This window comes from Podarcis muralis, chromosome 11 (assembly GCF_964188315.1).
Source record: "Podarcis muralis chromosome 11, rPodMur119.hap1.1, whole genome shotgun sequence".
NCBI lineage: Eukaryota > Metazoa > Chordata > Lepidosauria > Squamata > Lacertidae > Podarcis > Podarcis muralis.
Window position 1 is genome coordinate 1,394,222 of NC_135665.1, and position 18,446 is coordinate 1,412,667.

Here is an 18,446-nt window from a genome sequence, read left to right on the forward strand (position 1 = left end):
ATACATTGCCCATCCCTAGGTCCCAGGTGGTGGTGGTGGTGGTGTTCAATGTCAACCATATTTTTTATTTTAAATTTACCTCCATTAATTCCCACAATTACTCCATATTGAATAATAATAAATCCTTACATCCTTGACAAGTCTCTCTACTGTACATTGGGCGAATGTTCCATGATTTTTCTTTTCATTATACAGTGGTACCTCAGGTTAAGTACTTAATTCGTTCCAGAGGTCCGTACTTAACCTGAAATTGTTCTTAACCTGAAGCACCACTTTAGCTAATGGGGCCTCCTGCTGCCGCCACGCCGCCGGAGCACGATTTCTTTTTTTTTGCTTTCAACTCCATCAGCACCATATCAAAATAATTCTCCATATCACCATTTGTGATTTTATCTTCTCCTTCTCCAAATTCTTGTATGGAAGTCATTTCCATTTCAGCAGCAGCAACTGCTTCCTTCAATTTAATTATTTCTTGATCTAGTCCTGCCAACATTTTATCCATTTGTTCTGAAGCCTCTGAATATTCCCCATTTCCATTTTCCACTTCAGATCCCTCTGGCTCATTTTCTTGCTCAGACATTAATCCAATCATTTTTTATTGTTCAGCCATCAACTGTTGAACAATACCAACCATCACTGGGAGATCCAACAATACCTTTGCCATGCTGGATGCTTTTGATGTTCTGCATATTAGTAGCCCCTCAATCCACTTTAAAATTTCCCCTTTAAAACTGCAGCTGCAACTGTGTCTCAAAGCACCTTCCTCATGACGGCTGCTTAACTTTCAGTTTTTCCAGTTCTTTAGTGACAGGAAGCAGAAAAAGGATGAAAGATTTTTCACATATTGATTCCTATCATCCATTTTAATCCTTCTTGTCCACCATAAATCAGGCCTTTCACTTTGCTTTAGACACTCTAACAATTAGTTTCCTTTCTGTTTTCTCAACAACAGGAGGTGGTACTTACAGATTTTCGCAGTGTAGATTTTCCCCAGCAGGTGGGGGGGGGGTGTCTCGTTACAGTTTCCTTGTCCCAGAGATGTTTTGAAAAGGAAATGTGTGATTCTTTACCTTACTTACTGTTTGTTGAATAGAATAGAATAGAATAGAATAGAATAGAATAGAATAGAATCATAGAGTTGGAATAGACCACAAGGGCCATCGAGTCCAACCCCCTGCCAAGCAGGAAACACCACCAGAGCACTCCTGACATATGGTTGTCAAGCCTCTGCTTAAAGACCTCCAAAGAAGGAGACTCCATCACACTCCTTGGCAGCAAATTCCACTGTCGAACAGCTCTTACTGTCAGGAAGTTCTTCCTAATGTTTAGGCGGAATCTTCTTTCTTGTAGTTTGGATCCATTGCTCCGTGTCCGCTTCTCTGGAGCAGCAGAAAACAACCTTTCTCCCTCCTCTATATGACATCCTTTTATATATTTGAACATGGCTATCATATCACCCCTTAACCTCCTCTTCTCCAGGCTAGGTTTAAAAAGGTGATTACATGGTGTTTGGGTATGATGGCATTACTCCTCAGCTTGCCAGTTTGTTCTGACTCCCATCCAAGCTGTGAGGCTCAGGCAGCAGAAAAGCAGCTTGGACCCAAGCATTTTGAGGTTAACTCCCAGGTCACCCTTATCTCCAGAGCGATTTAATGGCCAGACTATCTGTCTGACTATTATCAATCACCACATAATTATCTTCTGTCAGTGGCAACTAGCAGAAAGACAGCCCAATCAGCATTCCTCTCTCCCAGAGGTCCGTGAGCAATTTTCAAGAGGTCAAGTCGGCGGTGGTGGGAGTTTGGGAATCACTGGTCTAACTATGCCTCTATTTTGGTGTTCTAACAATTTCAAATTCTATTGTGGCTCTATTTTTTGTTTTGTTTTTTAAAAAGAGCGTTTTTCCTCCCTCTTTTCCCTTTAGGACTCAAAGCGAGGGTTTGGGATTGCAGTTTCTGGTGGCAGAGACAACCCTCATTTTGAAAATGGCGAAACATCCATAGTTGTGTCAGATGTCCTTGCAGGTGGCCCAGCAGATGGATTACTTCAGTAAGTAAACATGCTTGTAGCAGTAGCGCCTGTCTCTCTTTGCTCTGATAATTTGTTTGCAAAACACAAATATAGCATATTTTTCACTCCATAAGACGCACCTGACCAAAAGACGCACATAGTTTTTAGAGGGGGAATGCAAGAAAAAAAAATTATTTAAAGGGAGCTCCCTCTAGCTGTTCTGGCTTCTGGCTTAGCCGTGCAGCCTGCATTCGCTCCATAAGACGCACACACATTTCTCCTTACTTTTTAGGAGGGGGAAAGTGCGTCCTATAGAGCAAAAAATACGGTAATTGGGAAGGCATAGATTTCACAAAATTTGTGTAATTATTTGATCCTGCCATTTTTATGTATGAGGCTGTATCCAGCCTAGATAGCTTTACATTTAGGCAACCTTGCATAGTGGCTAGCACACTAGACCCTGACCAAAATCCCTGCTCAGCTGTGGGATGCATCCAGGTAAGAGCATCTCAGGGGCAGGGGAATGCCGTACGGGAGCTGCATGTTTGTTATGCAGGCAGCAAGGTTCATGCTGGACCCGTGGCCCCCAGCTGCTTCCCTAGCATCTGCGTTGGCCTGCAGATCCCTTCCTTTAGATCCCAAACTTCAGAATTCTATGATTGGTTGTATGTCCTGGCTGGGGCTGATGGGATAGTCCAGAGCATCTGGAGGCACCTGGTTGGGAAAGGCCGTAGCAAATTCATGAAAGCTACACTGGCTTAATAAAGGAGGGTGTGCTAATGAAAATGTTGCTCTCCGCCCCGTAGTGGTGAAGACTGAACAAGGAGCCTGGGCATTAGGACTGGGAGGATGTTGACAGGCCTCATGTGTTCCATTTCTTTGCTTGTGTTTTGGTCATTGGAAATTGATGTCTATGGGATTAGGCTCTGGGAATATGTTGTGAGAACAATTAAATGTAAAACAACAAAGGGAGGAAATCTTCAACTTTCCAGCAATGTTGACCTACAATTATAATGAGACATTGCTTATGTTATTAAGCAAATATCATTTGTCTTATACTGAATTTAACGGAACATAATGTTACTGTAGAGATAAACGAGCTTAGTTCAGTACTACTCTGGCTGCAGTGCCTGAACACAAAGGGATCTCCATGGGGCATTGCAGAGCCCCGTCTTCTCCCCTTATGTGCTCAGGAACTAAGAATGGCAGCATAGGCAAAGGCCTGGGGGGCCTGTTCATGGCTTCCGTGTCCCCATTTCTCGACTGAGCTAAGTAGAGGGGGCTGGATGGGGGCAGAGGAGGCAAACGCAGGCAACCAGTTCCCCATAATGGATTGAGGTGGGGGAGCATGTGGAGATCTGGACTGACCCCAGTCCCCACTCAACCAGAAAGCTCCCTGGGTGACCTGGGGCCAGTCGCTCACGCTCAGCCTAACCTACCTCACAGGGTTGTTGTGAGGAATAAATGAGGAGGGGGAGAATAACGTAACTCACTTTGAGTTCCATGGAGAAAAAGGAGGGATATGAAGGCAATAAATAAACAAACCCCACCCTTTTTATCAATGTTAGTATTTTCTAATTGACAACATGCTTCTGTTTTGCAGAGAGAACGATAGAGTGGTTATGGTTAATAATACACCCATGGAAAATGTGGCCCATTCTTTTGCTGTGCAGCAGTTAAGGAAAAGTGGGAAAGTGGCTACCATTGTAAGTTAACAAGTATTTGCAGAAATATTTGCATTCTATCATTAAGGAGAAGTTAATGCCACTCTACACTTAAAATAAGTATTAATACGTCTGAAGTATAAAGGCCTGATCTTTGGTAGACAAAAACTGTAATATTTTAAATGGAAAGGGTGGGGAGGGAGGAGATTTTTCAGGCCTGCTGTAGAGATGCTGATGTCTTGTAAAAAGCATTTACCTGCGAAGCTGATTTCCATGTTTAAAGGTGCTCAGTGAGTGCACAGGCTTTTCTCTGCACCAGTGACCTGCTGTTTAGGTGGGCATTCTGCTGGCATCTTAACTGTGGAGCAGCTGCATGGAATGCCAGCTTGGCTGAAGTGCTCTGCTACATTGCGTCTAAGTTGGGTTTTATAAACATAGTGATAAATTTTTGGCAGCTGAGTGTAAAATGATTGTGGCTTTTACAAGGAAATACAAATTGTTCTCATTTTTGCAAACAGATAGTTAAAAGAGCTCGCCAAGTGCAGCTCCCAGCTGTGAGAAGAAGCCCCTCTCTGGACTATGACTACCGGGCCTTTGAAGTTATGGATAGTCGTGCCGATTTTGATGGCAGAAGCACTCGAAGTGGCTACAGTGAAAGGAGTTGGTATAGTGGGAATGGGGGCCGGAGCCAGAGCTGGGGAGACCACCTGGACCAGGGCTACAGGACTGGCCGCGACCGGGGGCGCCAGCACAGCAGAGAGCGCAGCTACAGTCGCGATCAAAATCGCGGCCGGAGCATGGACAGAGAGAGGAGCTTCGACCACGAATACCAAAGACCCCGAAGCAGAGGCAGGAGCGTGGATAGAGAGGATGAATATGACCGGCGCTATGGTGGCGGTCGGAGTGTGCCCCGAGACTACGACTGGAGAACCCGTCTTGAAGCCCCTCGTGAGAGGGAAGCCAAGAGCGGGAGCAGAGACCGGCTTAATTCCCGCAGCCCTTCCCCTGAATTGCAGCCTCAGTATGACTATGGAGCACATCAGGACCCCAGTGGGCCAGTTAATGTTCTCCTCACAAAAAGCAGATCAAATGAAGGCAAGTGCCCAGCATCTTTTGGTGAGAGGTTGAAAGGAATGCCTCCTCCTTGCTTTTACCTCCTCTCCCCTTGGCCGTTTAACCCATTGATTGCAAACCTCTGTTTGTTTGGCACCTCACAGTTTTTATTTTTTCCAAAGAATTAAACGAGTCAAAAATTTTAGGATACCTTACAAATATATTGTGGACAAAGTGCCATGTAAACGTCCTAGAGGAACGTATGGTACACACTCCACGGTGTCAAAACTACTGAGAAGGACCCAAAGATGCCTTAAATTTAAATGTATACCTTGGTTTACAGAATATAGGGCAAGCAATTTGATCCACTTCTTTTTCTCAACATTAGGAGGCCACGAGCTAGCATGGAACTCAGTCAGATCAGGAAGCCATGAAGCTGAACTTGCCTGCCAGCCCTGTGTAGTACCTTGCCCTGGCACTTGATACTTCCTTATTTTTGCATCCCAGGCAGTCAGCCAGATTAGTAGCTATATGTAAAATCTTGGTGACCCTCCCTACCTGACCAGTAGAGTCTGTTTGGCCTGATGTGCCACAGCTGCATTGCTCAGGTCCCCCTTTGTCCTCCAATCCACTGAGAAAGACAAAATACCATTGATGGCTCCCTCCACATGCATATATTGGAAACCAGTGGCATGTAGCATGCTTCATGTGTCAAGCTGCAAAACTGTCTCTTACTGTTCCACTTGCAGAATATGGCCTTCGACTTGGAAGTCAGATTTTCATCAAAGAAATGACCAGCACGGGGCTGGCAACCAAGGATGGCAATTTGCACGAAGGGGACATCATTCTCAAAGTACGTTTTTGTATTAAGGGCCCTTAATTTCTTATGGTTTGGGGGAGATGGACACTTTGCAAGTTTTCCTGTCCATTTGCAATTAGTGAATGGAGATTCAGCTCTGAACTGATCTATCAGAACCGTTTGTGCTGAAAGTGTAAGTAAATATGTTTGTCTCACATATCCAGATCAATGGTACAGTGACAGAGAATATGTCTTTATTTGATGCCAGAAAATTGATTGAGAAATCAAGAGGAAAACTCCAGTTGGTTGTCCTAAGGGACAGAAAACAAACCCTAATCAACATCCCTTCCATGCATGACAGCGAGTCAGAAATAGAAGGTGAGAGCTTAGAAGCGGAGTGAAAGTCACTTTCCTATTTATTTATTTGCAGTATGTGACAATAAATAAAAATATACCCTCACAGAAATGTACTCAATTAGACACAAAACAAAAGTTGCTAAGTGTAAAAGCTTGTGTGTTTTTTGTGGTACAGATTTTGAGACTTGGAAATCTGTACCAGTAACTGGTGTTACTGTGTGACCAAATTTCTTGAGTCAAGGCAAGGCATGTGGGTGAGTTCCTGTGCCCCAAGCCAAGGCCAATATGAGCTAAGAATATGCCACAGAATGTGTTTTTCATACCAGGTTTCTTCACTTCCATTGCATTCATTGGTCATACTGTTCTGTTGTATCCATAGGCTGGCACATACCTCTGAGCATGTGCAGGCTGCCCACTAAAGGTCACTTCTTACATGGCATTTTTCCTGGGAAGGAAAAACTGTAATCAGTGCCAGATATGAAGTGATCATGAGGTCATGGATCTGGTGGCTAGAAGGCCACTTTGCATGTAACTTTCCCAGCTTCCTAATGATGGTTTATGTAACTGGGCATGAGCGTTGGTCCTGCATGTTCCTTTCATGCTCCCATCTACCTCTTGTGGGCTGCCTTAAGTTCACAGGTCCTGCTTTAACTAAGCCAAAGCTCTCTCTTCTTGGTGAAGGGGCACTCCAGTATAATGTCAATAAAACCAACAAGGATGTTCAAATGTTTATTGTGCAGCTAAATTTATGCTCTCCTCTCTCAACAGATATTTCTGAAATAGAGTCAAACAGGTCTTGCTCCCCTCAGGAAGATAGGAGGCTGCACCATTCAGATTTAGATTCTCATTCTTCCAACGAAAAGCTAAAGGAAAAACAGAGGTAGGAAGGGCGTGGTGTCACATCTGTTACGGTTACTAGATCCTCAACTTTTCTATTAACTTTGTGGATTTTGTTTTAAGTGCAAAAGAAGATCCAGCCAGCAGACTATCCAAAATGGGAGCAACGCCTACGCCTTTTAGATCAACCGGTGATCTCACTGCTGCTTTAATCCCAGAGACAAATAGTGAACCCAAGTACCAAGATGATCCTCCAGGTCAGTTTCACTCTCTCTCGACTTTGAAATGCTTTAATTTCAATAGGAGGAGCGTTGTTTCATTCATAGAAATATAAAACCTGATCAGTTGTTAACGCAGATGACATTTCATTTCTGCTGCTCCAGGCTTTCCCTTCTAATAATCTACTCTGGTGCATTAAGAATCCTTCCCCTAAGCTACTTTTATAGAGGGGAGAGAGGACCGCTTGTCTTTTTCAGCACACCAACTGCATACCAAATTATCTTTCAGTTTGTCTGTTAGCAATTGTTTTAAAACAGAAAATAAGCTGAGACATTGGAGGCAGCCCAATAAAACTGTATGCGTTTCACACGTTTTTTGTTTTTTACTGGTAAACATGTAAACGTAAAAGAGGGGCACTACAGCAAACTGAGCTTGTGAAATAAATGCAAATGTAAAAAAAATATTTTCCTTCCTCTGTTATAATAGAATTAATATTGGCAGAATGTATTAAACATAGAGACATTTAAAGCTTTGTACCAGAAAAGGCTGGTTGGCCTTTGAGATCTGATTTGTGATATTCAGGTAAACCAACTAGAGAATCCTAGTTGAGGGGATTACATAGTTGGAAAATAATTTTTTAGCCATATTTAGTATCACCTTGGAATTTATAGTTCAGCTGTCTCTTGGTATTGAATACTTTTGGTCTGACTGCCTATAGATTACAATCTTAAACAGACTAATAGGAAGAAAGTGAAAGTTATTTCTAAATAAAAAGATTTAGATACCCTAATCGTTCTTCTTTTTACTCATTTCTGTCTTTTGTGTTATTTAGAAACAAAATGTAAGCTAGTTCTATGATTCTGTGTGCATCATGTTGTTTTTTAATACATACAGTTGTTCAGCCCAAGCCAGCCCCAAGAACGTTCCTTCAGCCAAGTCATGAAGACCTAGCAATATATGGGTATGTGTTTTATATTTCACCTATTACTTTAATACCTTAAATATGTATTGTAGCATTCACGCGCCCTCTCCACCTCTCCAAGCCGTCCTCCAAATCTGGCAGGAAGAGAGACTGGCACGCAAAAGCTTTTTCAGAACACAAAAAACAGAACAGTAGTTTGCTACCACCACTTCCTTATCTCAGAACAGCCCCCAAAAAGTAACTTAAGGAAGGTGATTACTCTTCAGCTTTACCAGGCTGCCCCCCTCTGTGTCACTTTACCATGAGGCAGACAGAAATCCAACAGGCTCTGGTAGGCAACTAAGTGGTCAGGTACTGGTTCAGCTTCCCCGGCAGAAAGGGACAAAAGCAGGAAAAAGTCCTTTTGCCAGAATTTATTAAAACAAAAGATTATTCAGAACATAAAAGTTGGCACATCTCTTACAAATCCCAAACAATAAATAAAAACATGATTTAGTATCACTAACTACAGAACATACTCACAAGGAGAACGAAATTACAAAACAGAGTAGGTCAAAGAAGTTCTCAGCTGACTCTGCACCTCCGGCATCAGGGCAGGCCCTTTGCATGAGGATGGTCTCACATGGCAAGGTGTGCTAGGCAAGATGGGTTGTGAAAAGGTCTGCATTTTGCAAGTTAGTTTCCTAAGGTTTTATCCCTCTTGAACCCAGGGGGATTCAAAACTTAATCCAATCAGGTCTTTAGATTAATTAGCAATTTGCCAATGGTTACATGGAGGAACAATAGCTCAGGCTTGTTAGGAGACAGCTGAATCCTGTTTATCAAAAGACCTTGAAGATTAAAGCATTCCCAGACACAGACCAGATTCTTTGAGTTGTAAATTAGCCAGATAACACCCAGGTGTCAAGAACAACAAATCAACTAGAACAGTGTTTCCAAACCTTTTTTGGGCAAAGGCACACTTGTTTCATGAAAAAAATCTCGAGGCACACCACCATTACAGCCCCGTGACGTCAGCGCGCAGCGTCACGCCGGGAGGGACGCACGAAAGTGTAAGTTTCAATTTTTTCCCCTCCCCCTTGCCTTCCTTCTGTGCCAACCGCCAAAAAGCCAAGAAAAAAGCCAAGACTTTAGGGCAGCAGGTCGACACGGAAGAAGCTCCTACCTAAGGACAGGTGCGACGGCCGTGTCCTCTTCTGCCACACTTGGCAGCCCTGCCTCACGGTCGTGACTCCCACCCTGATTTCTCCCCGCAGGTCGAGCGGCACAGGCAGCCCAATGTGTCCAGCCCAGACACAAGCCCCGCTTCCCCACTCTAGATCCTGAATGCGACCAAGTGCTCTGGACTCCCGAGCAGGGTGGGAAAGAGGACTCGCATCTGGTAGCCTCCGGGCTCCTCGCCTGCTCGAGGGATGGCATTGCAGGCAAGCTGCCGGCCGTCGCCATCGCCGCCCCCTCATGCGAGTGGACCTGCCCGGAGTGGTGGGCTGGGGGAGGCTCGCTCTCTGTGGGGATGTGGCCCGCACGTGCGGCCCCGCTTCCTCCTGCCCAGGGCTGAGCTCCTTACCCGCAATCTCGGTCTCGCGCACGCGGATCCCACTTATTCTGAAGCTCGCGCCACTAGCCGGGGCTCTCACACCGTGCCAGGGCGAGGCGGCGCGGCCCACTGACGTCATCGCGGCTCGCCGCCGCCCTCGACTTCCCTGTTCCCTCCCCTCCCTCGGGTCGCCGTGGTTACCGAGGACTGCAAGCTGCTTGGGCGAGCGTGGGGCATTAAGTGGGAGAAGGAAAATTAAAATTAAAACTCGCCTGAAGGCCGCCTCTCCGGATACAGTGGTGCCTCGCAAGACGAAATTAATTCGTTCCGCAAGTCTCTTCGTCTTGCGAGTTTTTCGTCTTGCGATGCACGGTTTCCCATAGGAATGCATTGAAAATCAATTAATGCGTTCCTAGGGAAACCGCCTTCAGACCAGGTCCGGGGACAGTCTGTCCCCCGACCTCTTCTGAAGGCTGGGGGGGGGACGACAAGGCTTTTCTTCCCACCCCCAGCATTTTAAAAAACCCCGGGACAGCGGAGGACTTCTCCGCTGTCCGGGGCAATCTTAAAATGCTAGCGGGCGGCATTTTAAAATCGCCCGGGACAGCGGAGGACTTCTCCGCTGTCCGGGGCGATTTAAAAGCCCCTGGGAAGGCAGGCAGGGGGGACAAAGATTTTCGCCCCCCGCCCACCTTCAGAAGAGGTCCTGGACCTCTTCTGAAGGCCGGCGGGGGTCAAAAGTCTTTGCTCCCCCCTGCCTGCCTTCCTGGGAGAGCGGAGAAAGGCAGTGCGTTTCTCCGCTCTCCCGGGAAGGCAGGCAGGGGTGAAAGTCTTTGCTCCCCCCCGCCTGCCTTCAAAAGCCGTCGGGGACAGCGGAGAAACGCGCTGCCTTTCTCCGCTCTCCCGGGAAGGCAGGCAGGGGGGAGCAAAGACTTTTGACCCCCGCCGGCCTTCAGAAGAGGTCCTGGACCTCTTCTGAAGGCGGGCGGGGGCGAAAGTCCTTGCTCCCCCCGCCTGCCTTCCCGGGAGAGCAGAGAAAGGCAGTGCGTTTCTCCGCTGTCCCGGATGGCTTTTGAAGGCAGGCAGGGGGGAGCAAGGACTTTCGCCCCCTGCCCACTTTCAGAAGAGGTCCTTGACCTCTTCTGAAGGCGGGCGGGGGCGAAAGCCTTTGCTCCCCCCTGCCTGCCTTCCCGGGAGGGCGGAGAAAGGCAGCGCGTTTCTCCGCTGTCCCGGACGGCTTTTGAAGGCAGGCTTTTGAAAGCCGTCCGGGACAGCGGAGAAACCCAGCGCGCCCTTCCCGCTGCCCCCTGACTTGGCTGGAAGGCTGGCGGGGGGAGAAGCCTGCTCCTCCCCGTCGCCAGCCCCGCAAACCCGGGAGACAGCGGGAGAGGCGCAGCGCGCCATCCCGCTGTCTCCCGACATGGTTTGGAGGCTGGCGGAGGGCTTCCTCCTCCCCCAGCCCCGCAAGCTCCCAGAGCGATGCCAAAGCTGCGCGCAGCTTCGGCATGGCTCTGGGTCCCGTTCTGGGGGAGGGGGAAGCTCGGGCTTCCCCCGCCCCAGCCCCACGCCTGGCGGTGGGGGAATAATTTTTCCCCCCTTTATTCCCCCCCCCCCCGCCAATTTTTCCCGCGGCACACCAGGCAACGTATCGCGGCACACTAGTGTGCCGCGGAACACCGGTTGGGAAACACTGAACTAGAAACTCCCTTTCCTACAGAGGAAGGAGACACCCAATTTACACTTCTGAAGACAAGAATTCGGCAATTAAAGAACCAGATACACTTTCCCAGGATTCTACAGCATTTGGCTCTCCCATAATGCTCTTCTTTTTCATGAGCCAAAGTTTTAACTTGCTAAGATTTCCCAACATCATTACATGTATGCATCAAAATTAGGTGTAATCATAGTTTAGCCAAAGCCACAATTTGCAAAATTAACTTCCAAAGAGGGTTGCAAACTGTGGTTTGGTACCACCCTATGGTAGTTGAAATTGCAGGAGTAGCTGTAATATTAATCATAATTATCTCTTAGTGGGAGATACATAAAAACGGAATTTGTACACCTGAGTTGGAAGGGAGGCTCTGAGGCACTTCTAGTCTCCTAACCATGTTAAGAAATGCAGCAGCGGCACTGCAGTAGACGGTCAGTTCTTGGCATCTGCTTCTGATCAGCTCTGTAGATACAGGTCACTGCAGCCTGGGATCTCATGTGTCTGCTCACAATGTCCAGTCCCACCAAGTGCTCACGCCTGTGAATACACAATTGTGTAAAACGAGGCTAGGATGCAACGGACTGTGTTCACAGGGAGCCAGAGTTGTTCCCATTATTGTGGCTGCCTTTTTTTCCATTGGTGACCACAGAGTTGACTACCAGCTCATGGTGTGCACTGTTTTATGTCAACCTTCCCCCTACCAGTATGTTTCAGTATACAGCACATGAAATAAGTGTGGTGGAAATCCCTGTATTTTTGTAATCCCATGGCTGCTTTAAATGTGTAAGTTTGCGATGCTGATGTCTTCACATGGGGACTACGTTGCCTCAGCTTTCATGTGCTTACACATGAAATGCTCTTACACGACTCAAATCATCTCTAAAACTCCTTTTCTTTCTCAAGTCCTGGTACAAAGATGGTGAAGTTCAAGAAAGGTGACAGCGTGGGCATCAGGCTGGCAGGTGGGAATGATGTAGGAATATTTGTTGCTGGAATTCAAGAAGGTACCTCTGCAGAGCAGGAAGGCCTACAAGAGGGAGACCAGATTCTTAAGGTATACATGGTTCTGCATAGCGCTGTTTTCTTGCACGGTTCAGTGGAGAAATTGCTGTATTTCAATATAAGTAGCTATGAAAGTTCTTTTAAAATAATATTTTAGTAAATGTGTTTGTTTCAAAACCTTGGATGGGATTCCTAATTTAAAAACAGTTCCTGAAGCAACTTGTTACGTTAAAACCTCTGGCAGCATCTTGACAACCCAGCTGAGGCAATTGTTACCTAGTTATCATTCTATTGTGTTTTCCACCAATCTTTGTGAAGTTACAGTACTACAGTGGTACCTTTGTGAATAGTACTACAGTGGTACCTTGGGTTAAGAACTTAATTTGTTCCGGAGGTCCATTCTTAACCTAAAACTGTTCTTAGCCTGAAGTACCACTTTAGCTAATGGGGCCTCCTGCTGCTGCCGCCGCGTGATTTCTGTACTCATCCTGAAGCAAAGTTCTTAACCCGAGGTACTATTTCTGAATTAGCAGAGTCTGTAACCTGAAGCGTCTGTAACCTGAAGTGTCTGTAACCCGAGGTACCACTGTATTCCTTCTGATCTGAACTGATTGATTTCTGAGCTCACGTTCCTCCCAGCAGCCCTCCTGGGCATCACTTGTTTTAAAAGAACTTTAAGCCTTCTTCAGGCATTCTAAAGCAGGGGTCAGCAACCTTTTAAAGTAGAGGGCCAGATCACTGTCCCTCAAACCTTGCCGCAGGCCAGAGCGCACACGCGCATGCACACTCTCTCGTTACTACAGGATCCAAAGATTCCATCAAAAAACAATAATAAAGTTCCAAAGGTCTCAGTTCCGTGCCACAGCATATCTGTTCCTTCTGAGACACCCTCCCAGGGTTCTGGGGTGTGCGAAGCTTTGTTTCCCCATTTTTAACTCTGCTACCGAACGTGTCTCCCCCTCCAAGACGAGAAAGCGGAGAACGTGTCCTGCAGCGAGCAGTTCCTTCTGCAGAAGGACACGTGTTCGCCTCTCTCCCGTCTTGGAGGGGGAGACGCATTCGGTAGCGGAGTTAAAAACGGGTGAAACAAGGCTTCATACACCCCAGAACCCCGGGAGGGTGTCTCAGAACAGAACTACTCGTGGCGGTGGCAGAAGGAGCAGCGAGCCAGGGGAGAGCCAGAGAGGGGCTGCCTTAAATCACGCTGGCACAAACAAAGCCCAGGCCCCTTCCTCTTGGCTCGGGAGGGAGGGAGGGAGGGAGGAGGAAAGGAAGCTGCAACCAATGAGAAGGAAACAATGCTGCTGGCACCAATCAAAGGCTAGCCCCCTCCTTCCGCAGGGCGGGGGAGAAGCCAGGAGGAGGGAGGGAGGAGGCGCCGCCATCAGGGAGAGAGAGAGAAAAATGGCGCAGCCCAAACAATATGAATCAGAACCATGCAGTGATTTCTGGACCGTCCGTCGGCCGGTTCAGAACCCATTTGGGCCGGAACCAGCCCGCGGACCTTAGGTTGCCGACCTCTGTTCTAAAGCATGCAGCTGCTGACCATGGTTAAGTATCCCATGAAATCCTTCTCAAAGAAGACCCATTGCAATAAATGAACCTGTTAGCCATGTCCATTGATTCATTGGGTCTACTCTGGATACAATCCAATGGTTTTAGCCTCATCCAATGCAGTATTCACTTAGCTCTTGTAACAGGCAAACTGTTCTGAAACAAATAAGGGTGTCTGATCACCCCGAATTACACATCTAAAACATTATTTTTAGGAGAAGTATAGTGGTTAAAAGTTGGTTGTACTTGCTAGTAGAAAAATGGTTGGTTCTGAGTCAGTTCAGAGAGGGAGATTGACATGTTCCTGCCCGCAGTGAATATAACCCAGAAATGTGTAAAGTTGGTTGGCTAAAATTAATATTTTGCACAAAGGCAAAACCAGCTTCTTCCTCTTTGGTGGTCTATATCAAAGGAATCTTCTCTTAAAATCTGTTTGGTGGTTTTGTATCAGGTAAACACTCAAGACTTCAGAGGTATTATTCGAGAGGATGCTGTTCTGTACCTGTTGGAGATTCCAAAAGGAGATATTGTGACAATTCTGGCCCAGAGCAAATATGATGGTAGGCGCCTGGCATGTAATTTTTGTTTATGTACTTCCTGCTTTTATCTATAGCTCAATCTGTGTCTCAGTGTAGCAGGTGAACAGCAAATATAGCAGTAGTCAGCTGCGGCATTTTGCTCTGATTTTTCTGCATCTTATTGGAGAAAGTGGGTTAGTAGAAATAATTAAAGCTTCTCATTTCCATGCAGATTTTAAGTCAAAATGACGTGTATTAATGGCTCTTCAGTCATTTGCACACAGCAGATTCTTATGGAAAATATTTGCAACTCTACAATGTCCGGTAGTTTCTTTGTGCTGACTGCAGCAGTCTTCTAAGAGAGTCCCCAAAGCCCTGCTATAGACCTACTGAGAAAAATAATTGAACTAGATGTGGTCTTTCTCACTAGTTTACAGAGATATAATGGCCTGCGGCAGAGGAGATTCTTTCTTCATAAGGACACATTTTGAATGTGAAAAGGAAATGCCACAAAGCTTAGCCTTCACCAGAGGGGAGGTCTTCCGAGTGGTCGATACACTGTATGATGGAAAACTGGGTCACTGGCTGGCTGTGCGGATTGAGAGCGAGTTGGAGAAGGGCCTGATTCCAAACAAAAGCAGGTATCTTAATAACCTGCAGATCATGATGTTAATTGATGTTACTCTCTCTTGTAGTTTATTCCATCTCTGTCTAGTGTTATCAAAAACAGATGTAAATAAGTACATGCAGAACTCAATTCTTATTTACAAGGGTCACTTGGGATCCTCTTCCCCAGTGGTGTCCTTGGGTTACACCCCTTTATTTGGTCTCATATAAATAAATGGTTGTGTTTTACTCTTATGTAGAAGAGGAAAGCGACACATTTAGAGGCAAAGACCTACGGTACTTCATGCATCTAACATGTAAAGGGGCTCTTGCGTCACACTGCTGTCCCTGCTCCTGATGTCAGGAGGTATTAGGGGAAGCAGCCAAAGACTTGGATATGTTACCTATACATACATGTACATACATAGGAATATAGTGAAGGGGGCCGTCCTGTACTATTTTATAGCATCAGTTGTGTCTATGATATGCTTTTCTGCCTGCAGAAATGCACACAAGTTGACTTGCTGACTTTTACAAATGGACTAAATGCTGTTTCTTTTTCAGGGCTGAGCAGATGGCCAGTGTTCAAAATGCTCAGAGAGATGGCTCCAGTGACAGGGCAGACTTCTGGCGGATGCGTGGCCAACGGTCTGGAATGAAAAAGAATCTAAAGAAGAGCCGTGAAGATTTGACAGCAATTGCATCTGTTAGCACAAAATTTCCAGCCTATGAGCGAGTCATGCTCCGGGAGGGTGAGTGAGTGACAGCATATAAAAACTGACAGCTCATTTCCTCATTTGTAAAAGACAGCTACAGCAATTTTTTCTGGCAGCTTAAACAAATCAAGCCAATTGGCTTTATCTCTAGGCTAACTGCAAGTGGTAAAGTCTGTCTCTGGTCACAACCATGTTGTGGCCTGTCCAAAACATCACATTAAATTTGTTTAGATGAGGGGTTCTCCCCCCTCTTCAGTAACCAGTTCCCCTGCATGCCCCTCCTGTGAATATTGTGGGCTGCCAAATAATGGAATAGTCCACAATACAAAATATGGAAACACAAACTATACTAACGCACAGTGTGTTCATAATGTTTTGAGAAGTTAAAAAAAGACATGTAAGCATTTCAGACATTACAAATGAGCTTCTGTTGTGCTGCTGTTATAACTGTAATGTGTGAGTCAGTTTTCAAAGTCAGGCTGGCTCATTTGGAGATACACTTAGTAAATACTCAGGGCAAGGCACTCTCTCCATCAGTGCTGCTGTGCGCCCCCTTTTCTTGAACTGTGTTGTGAAAATGTATGCTTAATTCTTTCTCTAAGTGTAGCTTATCTGCTGTCATGCTAGTATTGCATTGGCTAGAATACAGTCCATTCTCATAGATAAGCGTGGATTATTGTATATGTTAGGGTAATAAATAGGTATTTTCAAAAAAACAGGCTTTGAATATTCTTTGTTGGAACAAAATAGTGATGATGCCCTTCAAATCTGAATAACTCTTTTCAAGAGACCTCTTTTCAATATCTCTTGTGGAAAGCTTAGCAAGGAGTGTGCCAACTTTATTCTGGTTAAATGTGAGTTAGCATCTCAGCATGACACACCTGTGACTGCACAAAAGTGTTAAGGGACATGTTATTTTAAAATACCATTTAAGAGACATGTAGGGATTGTTTCAACAAAAGCAAACACACTGAAGCAATAGCTGCTAAGATGTAGAGTTAATAATTATTTTGGACTGCGTTAGAACAGAATATTTGCTGTACTGACTTGTGTGAGAGATGTTTCACAGAGCCATATTGTGTGAAGGGTATCTGCAAGTAATTGTCTCTTAAGTGTGTCAGCTGCTGTTTGTTGGCCTCTGCCAATTTCCAGTGAAAGTATGTCTGAATTGTGAGGAACTTTTCCCTTTGTGAGGACAAAATGTCCTCACGTATTTTACAGATGATTATGATGATTGGATGATTTTGGGGATATTCATTTCTGTATTTTAGAGGAAACAGTTTTTTGTTTTGGTCATTATAAAATAGAAACTAGTCATATGCAGCTTTCTATTTTCAGCTGGTTTTAGGCGCCCTGTGGTGATCTTTGGTCCCATTGCAGACGTAGCAATGGAGAAACTTTGCAATGACTTGCCTGAGATGTATCATGCTGCCAGTAAGTCTTTCAGTGCTCCTCTCTTAACACAATCCTTCAGCATTTAGTGATCCACGGAAACATTATTAAGGACATGACGACATAGCTGTATTATTCTTGCAGAAACCGAGCCTAAAGATGCAGGCTCAGAAAAGTCCACCGGCGTTGTGCGTTTGAATACTGTGAGGCAAATCATTGAGCAGGTACACATATTCACTCCCCCCACCCACCCCCGGGCCGTTTCTCTTAGCTTTTTATCACGTTGGAAAGCCAAGTAGGAGATACTGGGGATGGAGATGCTGTTATTTTGCTGTCCTTTTTGTACCTGTAACTTTCCTATTGCTGCACTTTTAACAGGATAAACATGCTCTATTGGATGTGACCCCAAAAGCCGTGGATCTGTTAAACTACACCCAGTGGTTCCCAATTGTAGTTTTTTTCAACCCAGATAGCAAGCAGGGTGTGAAAGTCATGAGGCAAAGGCTAATTCCCACCTCCAACAAGAGCGCACGGAAGTTGTATGACCAAGCAAATAAGCTGAAGAGGACCTGCTCGCATCTTTTCACAGGTAGGTGGAAATAGGTTGCTTGCTTCTTTGTTTGGTTTTCTTTGAAAGCATCTCTAGGTGCAGAGTGAATTTCACATGACAGCCCTTCTCACTGCACGGAGCAAGTCTTATTTCAGTGGAGGTTGAGTAGGAATTATGTATTGGATGGTGTGTGACCCATGCTTTTTAAATATGCTGGTCACTTAGTCCCATGCATGAAATATCTTTCTTGCTTTTTTCCTGTACTTCCTTTCATCACAGAATAATGGAAGGGACCCCCTGCAATGCAAGGATCTCAGCTAAAGCATCCATACAATAAGGTTTTTAGTTTACCTTCTCAACTTGCCCACCACATTAAATACATAACTGGTAGAATCTGTTGCTCCATCTTTCCAGTAGATAGCAGAATATACAATCATGATTCCAAAATATTTTAAAGATGCTATAAAAAAACAGTTCCTTCTGAAATCAGGATAAGAAGCAATGGTTTGAAGTGATAGGGAAATAAAAATAGTCTTGGCATTCTCATCAGTTAAAAGCAACAGCAGCCAAGCTGATTTCATCGGGAGTCTGGAATAACTATATAATCAGTGGAGAACATTAACACTATGGAGTGTTATATGGAGTGTTTCCATTGTTTTGAAAATGACTGAAGTAATATAGTGTCGTGTATGAGACTAATGCTTTGAAAATATAACCATTTTTTTATTTAAAAAAATATCTGCAGCTACTATTGATCTAAATTCAGCCAATGATGGTTGGTATGGCAGCTTAAAAGATACTATTCAGCAACAACAAGGCGAAGCCGTGTGGGTCTCCGAAGGAAAGGTAGGTGGTCATAAGAATGTGGCAGCCCTTTTGGGTAAGGCCAGCATCTTGTTCTCACAGTGGCCAATCAGATGCCCATCGGAAGCTCATAAGCAGGACCTGAGCACAAGAGCAGCCCTCTCCCCTCCTCTACCTCCCAGCAACAGGAATTCA

At 45.3% G+C, this 18,446-nt stretch overlaps 1 protein-coding gene across 6 annotated transcripts in view; it reads left to right on the plus strand.

The window, feature by feature from the left end:
• The window catches only part of TJP2 (tight junction protein 2), a 93,088-nt gene that overhangs the window by 54,521 nt on the left and 20,121 nt on the right, over positions 1-18,446 (plus strand). For 3 of the 6 annotated variants that reach the window (XM_077935901.1, XM_077935903.1, XM_077935905.1), the window contains exons 4-19: positions 1,925-2,049; positions 3,614-3,716; positions 4,193-4,769; positions 5,477-5,580; positions 5,751-5,904; positions 6,652-6,763; positions 6,844-6,977; positions 7,828-7,900; positions 12,013-12,163; positions 14,117-14,225; positions 14,614-14,824; positions 15,354-15,541; positions 16,844-16,939; positions 17,042-17,121; positions 17,276-17,486; positions 18,193-18,293. In XM_077935901.1, coding sequence (XP_077792027.1) covers positions 1,925-2,049; positions 3,614-3,716; positions 4,193-4,769; positions 5,477-5,580; positions 5,751-5,904; positions 6,652-6,763; positions 6,844-6,977; positions 7,828-7,900; positions 12,013-12,163; positions 14,117-14,225; positions 14,614-14,824; positions 15,354-15,541; positions 16,844-16,939; positions 17,042-17,121; positions 17,276-17,486; positions 18,193-18,293 — 2,529 coding nt within the window. The remainder of the gene's footprint in view (positions 1-1,924; positions 2,050-3,613; positions 3,717-4,192; positions 4,770-5,476; positions 5,581-5,750; positions 5,905-6,651; positions 6,764-6,843; positions 6,978-7,827; positions 7,901-12,012; positions 12,164-14,116; positions 14,226-14,613; positions 14,825-15,353; positions 15,542-16,843; positions 16,940-17,041; positions 17,122-17,275; positions 17,487-18,192; positions 18,294-18,446) is intronic. The other 3 variants (XM_077935902.1, XM_077935904.1, XM_077935906.1) reach the window with 1 other exon arrangement.